Here is a 13596-nt window from a genome sequence, read left to right on the forward strand (position 1 = left end):
ACCTTTGGGAAACTGAAGACACTTACTTTATTTTACGGTGTCCTAAAAGTAAGTTAAACACCTTTTCCCTTTAAACTGATGTTCACACGTGATTGAATCCTTAAGTAGAAACAGATCACAAAGACTGGTTGAGGAGTCCCTTGAAACACTTTCATTTTAATAAAATCCACAAAATCATGACTTTCATTTCGGTTCAAACAAAGTCAACACATCTCGGCTGTGAAAAACCTCAAAGTGCTCATGAATTTAATGCTCTGCAGTGCAGTTTTTAAGCTTTTTCCCCACTTTTCCTTAAACCAATTCATCAATAAATTAATATTAAATACACATTTACTGTACATCTAAAGCTGCCACGTGTTGGTGGCAGTAATAAAGAATTTCTTATAAATACATCCCTCCCCCATTTCCAAGCATATCTGACAAAAAACAAACTGGATACAACTACCAATGATATGTTAAGACCCCAGTTTGCTGTCTGATTGTCTTGTCACTTCACTGAGGAGCTCTCGCTCTTTATCTGTATTTTTTTTTTTTGGACCGCGCACAGCTCTCAGATTGTCCTCAGTAACTGAGATTCATGATTACCCTCATATCAGCAGAGAAGTGTCATCAGAGCAGCAAGCATTAGACTTTGTAGTAGATGTTGGTGGGACTCTGGGGCATTATCTCCTGAACTATGTACACAGGGGGCCCGTAGTCACTGCTCACGCGCTCAAAGTGACGGCAGATCATGCTGTCGGAAGCCCGCAGAGGAAAGACGACGTCGCTGCGGTCCGAGCCGTTGTTGTCGCTGCTGATGCTGTCCCGTTTCGGCACGCCCAAAGTGTTGAGGGACACGGAGGCGGACTGCTGCCCATCTGGGACGCAGCGACGGTGACGGTGCCTCCACAACACAGCCAACAGAACTATGATGACCACGAGCAGGACCACACAGCCAGAGACAACCCACGTGAAGAGTCCTGTCTCCGAGCCCACATCTGTCAGAAGATAGAAAAAGAAAATTTAAGGGGCAAGAGACACAAAGGTTTAAAAACAACTTCACTCACTTAATGCCCCGGCACGGCCTGATCAGCACATGTTAGCGTGAAAAATCTCAGCTGAAGCTGGACACAAGAGAATATGCTTCATCTTAAGTGTCACCCTGTTAGAAAACACAGGCCCTTTTTTTGGCACACGACAGACTCATGATCACTTGAGGTTTGAGTGCAAACTGGAGGACTCAGTGAAATGTCATTGTGATGAACAGTTTGCAGCATTGTTTTATTCTTCTGTCCGTCTGCGGAGTCACACGATGATCACGAAGTGGGTCAGAGCAGAATAAAAAGGCTGCTCAGACAATTTCAAATCCAGTCTTCTAAGGGTTGATGAGTTTGGTTTCTACCGATCGTTGTTAGCGACAACAAATTACACAAATCAACTCAAATATTTCAATCAAGAGCCAATATGTAGTTTAAATGTTGCCTTCATTTTGCTTTTTTATGAGCTAAAAACACTATAATCACTTTCTAATGTTGTTTTATTGTTAGTTATTTACTACTGAGAGCATAAAAATGTATTCAATAAACTGCAATTTGTTCAGCAGTGTTGCTGAAGCTGCCCTACAGAAGAGTTTTGTCCCATGAGGGCTGAAGCGAACACAAGAGTCCTGGGGTAGAAATTGCAAACAGACTTAATGGTTAATTAAAAATCTGTGAACATTATTGGGTTCTTTTGATATGTGTGGGAAACTCAACATTAATGCACAAAAGGAAGGTAACTGAAAGGGCAGGTAAAGGTAAGGCTTGCACAGTCTGCTCCTGTGTGCTAGAAATGCCCATGATACTGCTGTACATGATTCCCCAGGCTGTATTTTTGGTTTGTCTTCATACCAGCTTTACTTTTTATATCCTCTTCTTTCATGGAGGCGTCCTTGGCCTTGGACTTTGGTCGTGTAGGTGGGAATCTGGTGGGGGACTCCTGAAGTGTTGAAGGTGGATCTGAAGAGTCTGGAATAAAAACCACACAGACTGATATAAGCTGCAAACCTCACACCTTCCAGGTTACTGTAATGAGATTTATTGGTTCATTCAGAATCTAAATAAAGAGCTAATTTCTTTCTATTTGTTTATTGATTTCGGATCAACAGTCATTCAGATAAAATTGAATCACAAGACAAAGAGCGAAACTTGTTTTTTTCTCAACGCAGCCAGACCACAGAAAGCTGGGTTTTGTGTCACAGCTGCGATTTTCTTTTTTTTTTTCTTGACAGGAAAAGCATCACTAACATGTTCTCCTTTTTTCCCCACCCACTCACACATAACATATACATATGAGTGACAAATTAAAGGAAGAAAAACAGCCTAAAGTGTCTTACTAAGATGTTGCCGGAAAAACTTTAATGCTCTGGCTTTTCTGTGAAACTCTGCTGGAGGATTTTTCAAAAACTCTTTTTTTGGAGGATAAAGGTGCTGAGGGAGACCCAAACCACAGTAGCAACGCTACAGAGCCTCTAGATCAATACACTGTAAGGGTCGGTGGTACAGGTTTGCCCTTAATTTATCAGATGGAGCCATTTTAAAAAAAATTCCCTCTGGTTTTTCCAGGGGGACTTTTCTGGAAAAAGACCAGCTGTTTCACAGTTACGGATTTTCCTCTGTGGTTCATTAGAAATGTGATCAAGTCTGAGAATATAGAATTAAATGAGAACAATTAAGTAATCAAAAGAAACCCCGTCTTGTTTTTAATTGGTTATATTTCCCTTTATGATACTCTCTGTCAGTGAGAAGTAACTAAATCCATTCAATCAAGTACTTAAATATACTTTTGAGAAGTTTCAGCCACTTATGTATTGGGGCCGCCATCCTTACAAGTTACTATTAGGATGTTGGCTCCACGCTCTTCCACTTATCTAAGTCAGGGTCGCTGGAGCCAATCCCAGCTGTTAAGAGTTGCGAGAGGCAACAAGAGACAGCGGATCTGAACCTACACCTTTCTTTCCTCTAAAAAACAAAGCACTGTTAAAAAGTCCTACTTCTGCTTTAAACTTCAATCAGGGTTCCTCCTGATTTACTCTTCATTACTCAGAGAATTAAAACACTTCAGTGTCGTCCCAGGAAACCATAACAATGAGATCTTTCTATCTTAGTTTTCTCATAAACTCCCCATGAATGATCGCCATAGTCACCTGGTTTTGTCTTTAAGCCTACCCAGAACCAACTCTTTGTGAAAGGAAAGGAGATAACGCCATCACACAGCTCAGTTTGCATTGGTTACATCTTACATTAAATTACACTTTTAGCATTAATTAAATAAACTTCAGAGATGCTGAAGTCATTAATGGACTGGAGATAAAGTGGATCATCTACTAAAGAGGAAGAAAAAAACAGAAGTAGATATCAGGCTGAGCAATACTTAATAAATCCATTTCGTTTCACCATTGGTAGTAATGATAGGCAACCTTGAATGTGGACTGCCTTTGTCAGATTACAAAGCACACATTTTTCTTTGTTACACATCACATTATTCAGGGCTCCGTGTTTAGAGCAAACCTTTCATCATGGTCAATAGCAACAAGGATTTGTCTACTTTTTCTTCTTAAAATAGTGTGAAAAAGGTTTATAAAGGACTCTTTCTTAATATCTGCATTGCTTTATTAGTAATTTATATTATTAAAAAGGAACTAAACTAGTCTTTCACCAATAACCTTTCAGGTTTCTCAGCCTTCAAAAAGTGTAGTTCTTAATTTTAAATTTGGCAATTTATGGGATAATGTGCAAGCCTTCAAATGAACTGGGTTTAACAACAAACATAAAAGTATGGAAGCTTGTTTCTGCCACTGGGGGAAAAAACATTTGGAAAAAAAAGAACATCCTAAAGTCAAACATTTTAGTTCTCATCTCAAAAGTTTAACTCTGTAACTTGAAATTTCAAGGTTTTTCTCAGATGTTCGTATGGAAGCCCGTTTCCGCCACTAAAAAAAAAAAAAAAGCTAGTATCCATAACTCGAAATTTCGAGTTATTTTCTCAAAATTTCGAGTTATTATCTCGAAATTTCGAGAAATATAACTCGAAATTTCGAGTTACTTTTCTCAAAATTTCGAGTTAGCTCTGCCAATCAAAAATATACGTGAATGAGGTCGCTTTCTTGTTACCCGGAAGCATATGGCGCAGGACCGCGCACTCAAAAACGGATCCCAACAAATTAAAGTATGTTTGCTGATAGTAACACCATGTGATTCAGCTAATAACACAGGGATTTCATCATTTGTGAAGCCAGGCTGAAAACACTCAGCAATCTGTGCATTCACGACTGGATGTAATACCGGTAGCTTAGCTGTAGCATTTGTAGCTGAGGGCTTCAGCTTCCGGGTAACATGGAAATGACGTCATTCACGTAGATTACTGATTGGCAGCGCTAACTCGAAATTTCGAGTTGCTTTTCTCAAAATTTTGAGTTAATATGTCGAAATTTCGAGATAATAACTCGAAATTTCGAGAAAATAACTCGAAATTTTGAGTTATGGATCCTTTTTTTTTTTTTTTAGTGGCGGAAACGGGCTTCCATATGTTTGAGTTGGTATGTTGAAGTTTTTTAAAAGTTTATTTTTTATTAAGTGGCAGAAAGAAGCTTCCACATACCAACATAAAAAAGTGACAGTTTAACGTCTAAATACAGGAAAGAAATATTGTGATCTTTGCTCAAACATAAAAATAAATACTAAAGTAAAAATGAAATGTTATACCTTAACTGGGACTACATGCACATTTGAGTGTTAGTTAGCTTAGTTTGAACAGCAGTCATTAAAGCTTCACTTCAGTGTCTCATTCATTCATCACTGATGTTCAAATTTCCTGCCAGCACATTTACTGTGAACGTAAAAAATATGACAACACGATTAAACGTTCAATTTAAAAAGCACAACGTATAACTCAAAATCTGACGCTTCCAACGACTCGTCGTGACTTTTAATATATGCAGAAATTAAAACTCGATAACACCTAAAAATTGAACTTATTAATATTTGCTGTCGCTGTAAAAAAAAGATGTGTTTACACCAGTAAACACAGCGGGAGAACAGCCCCATATTTCCAGTTATGATCAGTGGAGAAATGCACGAAATGCTGATTTTTTTTATTTTTTTTTTCATCTCCAACTCAAACTCCTGAATTATTTATGTAGATACCACTTCACATTTCAGAGGTCAAAAAAATAATATTTATTTTTTAGGCCTTTCATTTATTTAGCTTTTAAAGTTTCTGGAAAAACACACAGAAACAGCAGCTGTCATGTTTCTGTGATTATGTGGAGTTAAAGAAGCAAACAAGCACACTATAAACACTAGTTTCTTCATTTAGAGAGTATGGCTTGAAAATTGATAAATAGTGTGTCGACAGGTAGCGTACACCTGTGTGCCTGTTGTGTTTTAAAGAATGATGCATCCTCAAATTAAACCAGTTATTGTGATGTTAATATGACAAAAAATAAATAAAATAAATACCACGGCAGTCTCAAATGATCACATGCATGATAATAGCGGCTTTAAGCTGCTAGTGCTGGCTTAAATTAAGGATTTGGAATAATTCATGACAGAAATCTCTCTTCAAGAGAATTGATGGATGATCACAGGATTATGTGACCACTCAGTAATTCAAGTCTGGAGATGATATTATTGCTTTAAATATGACCTGAAATAAACAGCTGGTTCTATCTGTCAGATAACTACATGTGTATGTATATGTTTGTGTGTGTGTTCATGTCATCCACACATGCGCCGGCACAGACACGTGAAAGCAAAGCTCTTACTCTGGCCGACTCTCAGCACCAGCTTCATGGATTTGGTCCTGCACACCCCTCCATTAGTGTTATCCAGACCCTGCAGGAAGCCCGTGGAGGTGGCTGATAAACACAGGGAGGAGGCAAAAATTAAACACTTTTTTCTTCCCTTCCCCAAGTTTCGTGTAAATCATAAACGATTATCAGGGAATGCATAATTACGCGACGACTCCTTTGCAGACAAGTTGGGTCAGTTGCCAAAAGTTGCATCACTTATGCAACAAAATGCCACACATAGCACAAGCTGTGATGTTATAAACAGCAGATAATCACACATGTGAAAACACCACAGAAGCTACAGAAAATGCTGTGAGGGCTGAACCAAAAAGATACTTATTTTTTTAGTGTATATTCTTTAAAAAAACAAAAACAAAAAAAAAGCTGAATTGCTCCCAAAATACTTAACCTCCAAAACATCTTGAAGAAAACCTGAACAGAGTGAGAGGATTTGTTGCAGCATGGTTGCATTAGTTGCAGTTAGGTGAAGCCAGCAAACTGGAAATTGAGTGTGATGTTGCTGAATGTACTAACCAGTGAACTGACTAAGCATTGCATCTCAAAATGCAACACGGGAAATGAGACGAATGGAGAATATTTTAGCAGCTATCCTTTTGAATCAATAACCAACACTCGCATGAGACACACACACACACACCAGGAACTCTCACTCACCCCTGTCATTCACACACATACTTGTTAGCAGCATTTAGGTCAGATAACAACATCTCGCAGGCTACAAGCCACGTTGCCATGTAAGCTCCCATCAAATCCGCCTGATGCTGTAAAAGCCTTCTGTGATTTGGGGCATGTAAGCCCTTGGAATCACACAGGCCTGCCAGAGCGAAGTGTGCTGTCAGAGCGTGGCGAGGTGGGTGAGGCTACATGGTCAGACTTGCTCTCTATCTCATGCATCACTTGCCTCTTAAGATGCTGGTTTAACCGACGGCAGTCCAATAACGAGGCCACGTTTTTTTGTGTGTGTGCGGGGTTTTTTTTTTTTTTACTTTGATTCTCACGCAAACTGACAAATTGAGAGGGAGCCAAGGATGATGGTGTCCTCTTTACCCAGAGAGAGAGAAGGAGAGAGGGCAGGGGAAGGAAAAAGGAATCAGCTTCTAGCCTGGATTTAAAGGCTGTTCCACCTGTAGGAACCAGCTGCTTTTCCCCATCATACTGAGTTTAATTAGAACGTGTGCCACACGTTTGGCAGCCATGGCTTCAGACACAAAAAAACACTCACAGGTTATGTAATAGTCCTTCCCCTTGAGGAACTCCAGACCCCACAAGTTGGGGCTGAATTCCTGAAACTTGAACGTGAACTTTACATCACGGTTTGGTTTGTCGCAGTTCAGCAGAGGCGTGTCAGTCTGGTCAATGGTGCAGCTCTCCAGCTGACTTCGCGAGACCAGGAAGACTCTGTAGAACTCCTCCTTTCCCCCAGAGGAAGCATCTGCCCTGGGGCACACAATGTCCATCTTGTCCCCTATCTGTGGATACAGAATGAGACCCTGACCTGGAGTAAACCTGTGATAAAAGAGAGAAACACAACACTTTAAAAAAATATATATATATATAAAAATCCTCTTAAACCGGCAGAGACTGGAGCATCTTCACTTTATGCAATTCTCAGCTTGAACTTGATGGATAATAAAGTGGCCACATTTTAACTTCAGTGATAAGAGCATTTCGACAAGATCTTGGAGGTTTTCATTTGTTCACATCAGACCAGTTGCTTGTTTAGACTGAGGAACAAACCAAAAACAAACAGCGCAGTCATAAAGGAAAAAAGATTAGGTGATCAATCATGAACTGGATCAACAGAATATTAGTCTACAGTAATCCCTGGAGCTATTTTTTTAAAGCTCCCCAATTCCATCGCTTCAGGGGATTTTTTTGTGTTATGTAAATATCTGAAGAGCACATGCAGAAATGCATTGGTTTCATCACCAGCTAATAACATGGCGAAGATAAAAAGTCATTAATTAATACAAATCATTCTGTTTAGTTTCAATTGGCACAGGAGAAGAGCTGGAGCCTGGCAGTGTTCGGTGCTTCTGTGTTATCAGTTACTTCTCAGTCATTATAAATCACTTCTGGAAAATGTCACTGAGCAGATTTCTGTCAGTCCACAGCAGAAAGTTGTATTGATCGCAAAACTGATTCCTCCACTTACTTGGCATTGGAGCTGCTCCAGTGGATAGACTCCAGAGTGGTGGCACGGCATGAGCAAACGATGGCCAGCAGGAACAGGGCACCGCAGCTCCATGCGCTGCTCCCCATCCCAGGAAGAAATCGGAGACTGGCTACACGGAGGCTCGGTATCATAAACCGGCTACAATTTCCTGTCCCTGCATGTCTCCGGTTGCTCCAGGTGCGCGCAAAGGACACGTTCCCGAATGAAATCCCACCAAGTTGCGAGTTTTCCTCCTGCGGCTGTTTGAAATGTTCCACATTGTGCGTAATTGGCTGGAAAATTATTCGTGTGACGAGATCCGTGTATTGAGGACAGAGAGAGTGTGCAGCGTTTAAAGCCATCAGCTGACCAGTCCGCCCATACGGGCTCGTGCGTAAGAGAAAGCCGGGGCTGGTGGGCACATCGATTGGTGAATTTTTATTTATTTATTTTTTTCACATTAACATACTGTACATTGCGTTACATGCACGAGCCATAAAACAAGCGCATTTTTAAAAGCGTGTTCAACACATTTGGGGGAAATCCAAGTCTGGCTGTTTTCCAGACGATTAAATAATAATAATAAAAAATCCAGAAATTATTGCGCTTACTTTTCTCAGAAGCTAGAAGTTTCATAGTAACCACAGATCTTTATCTGTTTTTTCTTCTTCTTCTTCTCGAAAGTGGGTTTGGGAAATATTAAGGGTCTAAACCAGCTGTAAAACGGTTTGGAACTAATTTGTATATTATAAGGACGTCACCTGTAGCGTTTAGTGTGTAGCGTTAGTTTTTTTTAGAAACATATTTGTGTCTTGTATGATTGACTATTTGTCACTATTTCAGGAGATCTACATTTAATTAAAGCTTTTTTACATTTTATTTTAATATTTTAATTTAATTTTTTTACTCCACCTTCTGTGGCCTGCTATGTGTTTACGTCACAGGCCATGAGGAATCTGGGGTAGCATATTAATTATAATGGTAATAATAATTAGCAGATGGATACATTAATATTCTATAATAATAATAATAATAATAATAATAATAATAATAATAATAATAATAAACGCTGTTTAATTAATTAATTAGATTATCATACTGTTGATTGGCCAGGGGGCGTAGCTTGTGTTGATCTTGTGACATGATGTGTGCTTCCTGTCAGTCAGTCACAGAATGATTGTTGGGTTCTTAGCTTTAGGAACCTACTTATACAGACTTAATGTGTTTGTAGAGCTCCACTAGACTAAATGAGGGTCCATCACCAGCTCTCATGAGCTCCTGTCCCTTAGGAAGCCTCAGAGGACGGGAGCAGAAGATGCTTTTTTGTAGGCTTGTAAAAACTGGTGTGAATATTTGTGACACATCCTGTCACACCAATAAGCCCTAGTGCAGTTTGTCTTGTGTCCTTAGTCCTCTAGAAACAGCAGTGATAACCTGGCATTGTTTGCTATGAACACTGAGAGGAAAAAGTCTCTGGAAAGCAAAAAGAAGAAAGAAAAATCATTGGTCCGTTAAAACTCAGTGTCTGATGGTAAGTGTGTGGCGTGTTTCTTCTGTTGCATGTTATAAAATGTGTGTTTTGTGTTTGAGGCACAGGCTATGACTTCTTGTGATTATCCTAATGTTGTAACATTGTGTATGTAGACGACCGCTTTTGATCTCAGAATCTTCACAGATCTGCATCTTTTGCCACTTCTCACGGTCACATCTGCATGACAAACATATGTTTGTATTATATCTTCATGCAGCTGTGTTTCTTAGATTTATAGTGTACATATTATTTATTTGTGCAATTTGCACTACTCCATATCTATTTTTTTAACAAAAGCTTCAAAGAAAAAATGGAAGCGCTCAAATTATTTTCTTGTTGTTGGGCTGCTCGTTCGGTGCAGTCCTGGAGAAAGAAATAGAAATACACCCGGTTCTATAGAACAGTTGTTCTAGGGGAACAGTGTTGCACATCTTAATGAAAAGTTAACACACAGACGGCCACAGTGCTCTGCAGCGAGCGAGAAGTGATGCAAATGAGGGAAATCCACAGAGTGGACCAAACTAATGACTGTTTTTGATGACCAAATTGTTTCAGTGATGATCTATTCTTACCTGAAATGTATTCGTTTAACCTCAGAGCTTCTCCAAGTCTGCTAAACCAGACATCGTTATTGACTTATCTAAACACACACATCAAAGAGGGTTTTGGCCTTTTGCCAAAGGAAAATTACCAGGACTGTGACATAAATATTCTTCAACCTGTACTTTTTTTTACAGTGGGCTTTAATTTACTCAAGTTTAAAACAATTTATTTTGTTTAGAAAAAGGCCGAAAATACCAGGATAACGCATAAACTCCTTTTAACTAAGTTAACAGAGACGCCTTCTTATTACCATTATAATTAACCATATGTAGAGCAGAAGCTGTTCTGAGGCAGGAAAAACCCCGTTCTGTTTGTGTGTTTTACTTGTTGCCTTGCTCTGAGTTCATAGTTGAAGACATCTCTGCACTCAGAGAGACTTAGCGGTCGGTTTCATCTGACCTGTGAGTGTTTGAGCCTGTGACCACGTTAAACAAAGAGGGCAGCCAGCCGGAGACCTCTCAGGCAATTAGAAGTTAGGATGAAAAGCAAAATGTGTCATTCTTAACTTGTCATCGAGTCTTTCCGTGTGTCTGACATGGCATTGCAGCATAATTGTTGATGACTGGCTGTTGATGTCCACATCTCTGCGAGCATGTGGACTGTGGTGCGGCAGAAGTGAAACTCCGGCTTGGTCGGCACATTAATGGTAAAGCCCTTTAGCACCAGCAGAGAAGATCTCAGCCACCGCCCTTCCTAACATCCACACACAAATCGGGGAGTTTTTCTCTTTCTTTAACAAAAAAAAAGTCAGTTATGCAAGTCCTACCGAGAGAATGACATTTATCCTACAATCAAGTTTCTATTCTTCTCAGTGGACTATTTGCAGAATGAACCTCAGGACAAGAAAGTACTGGTTTGAAGGATCATGAACGTTGCGGTTCAGGGGAAACACTGATGTGGTGACGAGTAGAAAGGGTAAAGGAGTGAAAGCTGTGACTCACACTATCACCTCGAATGAACCTGCTGTATCCAGGACGCGCAGACTTTAATGAGGTCAGGACATAAAGATGACCACGAACTGCTAAAACAGATGTATTTCTACAGAACCTCATGCAAATGAGTACAAGAAATCGTGCACATGGTGGATCTTCTTTAAAGTCATCTGTACGTTCTGCACCCGAGACTCTAATCCTCTGATTTTCAAGAGAGCCCGCGCTAATGACAAAGATTACACAGGACTTCTGTCACAGCTATGAAGCGCCACAAGTGACGGCTGAACTGCCCGGAGATGTCTGCATCTCTGTCGGGACATGACTGGGCTGTAAGTGTTCAAAGTACAGGCAGCATCTTTCAATTCATTTAAGCCTCAACATGAGAAAGCAGACTCTGAAATGTTTTTTCTCTCTCTCATGTAAACATTCAATTCATACAAGTCCAACTTTTCCTTTTCCTGAAACAAATTTAAGGCACACAAGTCTCACATGCTTTGTAATTGGTTTTATTTTCTTGTCATGCAACTTAGAGTAAATACACAACACAGCTTAAGCTATTTACAGTCCGTGTTAGCAAAATTTTCGGGATTTCTCAGCTGATCTGTGAAATCAACAGAAATATAAAATTGAACCTTTAACCGTTTAGTTTGCTTGATGAGAAACTGGCTTCCTCTTTCTCTTTAACCGCTGTCATCTCTAGCAGAGCTGATTCATCTGTAATGCTCACATTTTAAAATTGTACTTTTTCCACTTTTTACTGCATCCATGCACCTGTAAATACACTGTAACAGCAAAGTAGTAAGGTGGAAATTATTCTTTTAGTTGGTAGTTTTGTGGAGAGCTCAACAGGACTCACTGGAAACATTAAGGTGTTAGGCTAAAAGTCAGAGAAGCAGAGAAGAGCACTGACTCTTTAAACTCAGATGTAACGTTGTGCCAAGGCAGAATTTAAAGAAATTGTGGGTTCCTCAAAGATTCGATGAGCCAGATGCAAAAACAGAGAATTGTGATTAGAGAATTTGGTCTTTTTCTTTCTGCACTACTTCATATGTAATACAACAGGAACTGCAGCTATTTCATATTTCCTTGCAGGTGTCGCTGCACCGCTGCACAAAATGCTCCCAACGGGCACCAAACTGACAACCCTGGAGTTATAACCATCTAGACAGCTTAAATTACAGCCAGTGACAAAGAGCATGTGCTTGACTGAACGGTTATTCCCCTGCAGCTTCGCTCTGTGCCTGCAGATGCGTCATATTCCTCAGTGTCATGATGACTCCTCTTTTTCGTCGTAGCAGTGGCCTTCAGCTTTTTTTGTCCTGTGAGATCTCCCAAAGTGAAGCTAATGCTAACATGTTAGGTGTCTGTTAATAAGAACAACCCCTATCACGATTAGCATTAACCTCAACCTGGGACCATGCTTGAAGGCTCCCGTGCTTTACTCCCATGCTTACCTCAATGTCGGCAGTGTTGAAGGTGTCCTGCAGGGGGTGACAGACAGTCTGATTAGAGAGCATTTATACACTCCAGCTGCAATGTTTCCTTCACTACAGAAGCTACAAAGCGGCACAACACTGTGACTTTGTGGAAATCTCGATTTTAGCTGCAAATTTTAAAGATTTAAGACGATCTGCTTTACGTTCTTTCTCATTCTCTCTCATAATTAAAAAATACTTCAAAATGAGGCTTTAAGGCAGAAGGACTGTGCTGATTGTTCAATTCTGATTATTCTTACTCCATTAGTTGGAAATCAAACATATAAACTGATCACTGCCCTCAACACTGAGCTCTTTTCCCCTCTTAAGTTTGACATTCAGTTAAATTGAACTAAATGTCATAAACTCATGTGTGTGACCCTCTAAATTCTTTGTCTGTACCTGAACTGGGCTTTAAAAGACCAGGTGTGGCACAGCTGGAAGTAAAGTTATGTATCTGCCGTAACTCCCCAGAGACACCGCGAGCAGCAACAGGATGTAGCAGGTGCTGTTATGTTGACTTTGGTTAAGAATCAAGATACTAATCTTGGTTAACAGGAAGCAAGTGTAAGTTTGTGTGTGTGTGTTTGTTATAGTGGTAGTTATGAAGCTACTGACCTGTCTCAGCAATGACAAAACACTTCCTCAGCAACCGGTCTCTCTCTCTCTCTCTCTCTCTCAGTTTCTCTCTTTGTCCTTCCTCGCTTAGCTCTTCGCTCTCCTCAGTTTCCTTTCCTCCCCTCTGTCTGACTCGCTTGTTTGCTCTTGTGTAAGTGTAAACCAACTAGTGGGTATTCTTGACTTTTATAGGTATGCATGACTCATGTAAAATCCCCTTTGCTATGAGTATGACTATTAAAAGACAAGAGAATCACATAATACTTTTCTGAAAGTTGCCATTTATCTGTTATGTAAATGCTGCCTACATTGGATGAATATGTGTCGATATTTTTTTTTTTTTTAGGATTTCAAGCATTTACTTATTATTATGTGCACTGTGAGGATAGCAGTAAAGGCTAACACAAGCATGATGGCAGTTTTACCTTCTTCAGTCTAAATTTAAATACATA

At 39.8% G+C, this 13596-nt stretch overlaps 1 protein-coding gene and 1 long non-coding RNA gene across 3 annotated transcripts; both read right to left on the reverse strand.

Moving 5' to 3' along the window:
- Positions 1–113: 113 nt before the first annotated feature.
- On the reverse strand, positions 114–8464 carry LOC309710304 (ephrin-B2a-like). 2 transcript variants are annotated; one of them, XM_082539634.1, is made up of 5 exons: positions 7986–8464; positions 7053–7336; positions 5783–5875; positions 1878–1985; positions 114–977 (listed from the first exon to the last, which is right to left on the reverse strand). In XM_082539634.1, the coding sequence occupies exons 1-5, from the start codon at positions 8345–8347 to the stop codon at positions 625–627; spliced, it is 1200 nt and encodes a 399-aa protein (XP_082395760.1). In that variant the 5' UTR covers positions 8348–8464; the 3' UTR covers positions 114–624. The 2 variants fall into 2 exon arrangements, with proteins under 2 accessions (XP_082395760.1, XP_082395759.1); XM_082539633.1 differs by having other exon boundaries at positions 1869–1985.
- A 3077-nt stretch (positions 8465–11541) lies between these two features.
- On the reverse strand, positions 11542–13346 carry LOC309710446. Its single transcript, XR_014277719.1, has 2 exons — positions 13145–13346; positions 11542–12532 (listed from the first exon to the last, which is right to left on the reverse strand). It is a non-coding gene; the product is annotated as an uncharacterized lncRNA (long non-coding RNA).
- Positions 13347–13596: the final 250 nt, after the last annotated feature.

The sequence above is a fragment of the Aulonocara stuartgranti genome, assembly GCF_965226115.1.
Source record: "Aulonocara stuartgranti genome assembly, chromosome: 1".
NCBI classification, from domain to species: Eukaryota; Metazoa; Chordata; class Actinopteri; order Cichliformes; family Cichlidae; genus Aulonocara; species Aulonocara stuartgranti.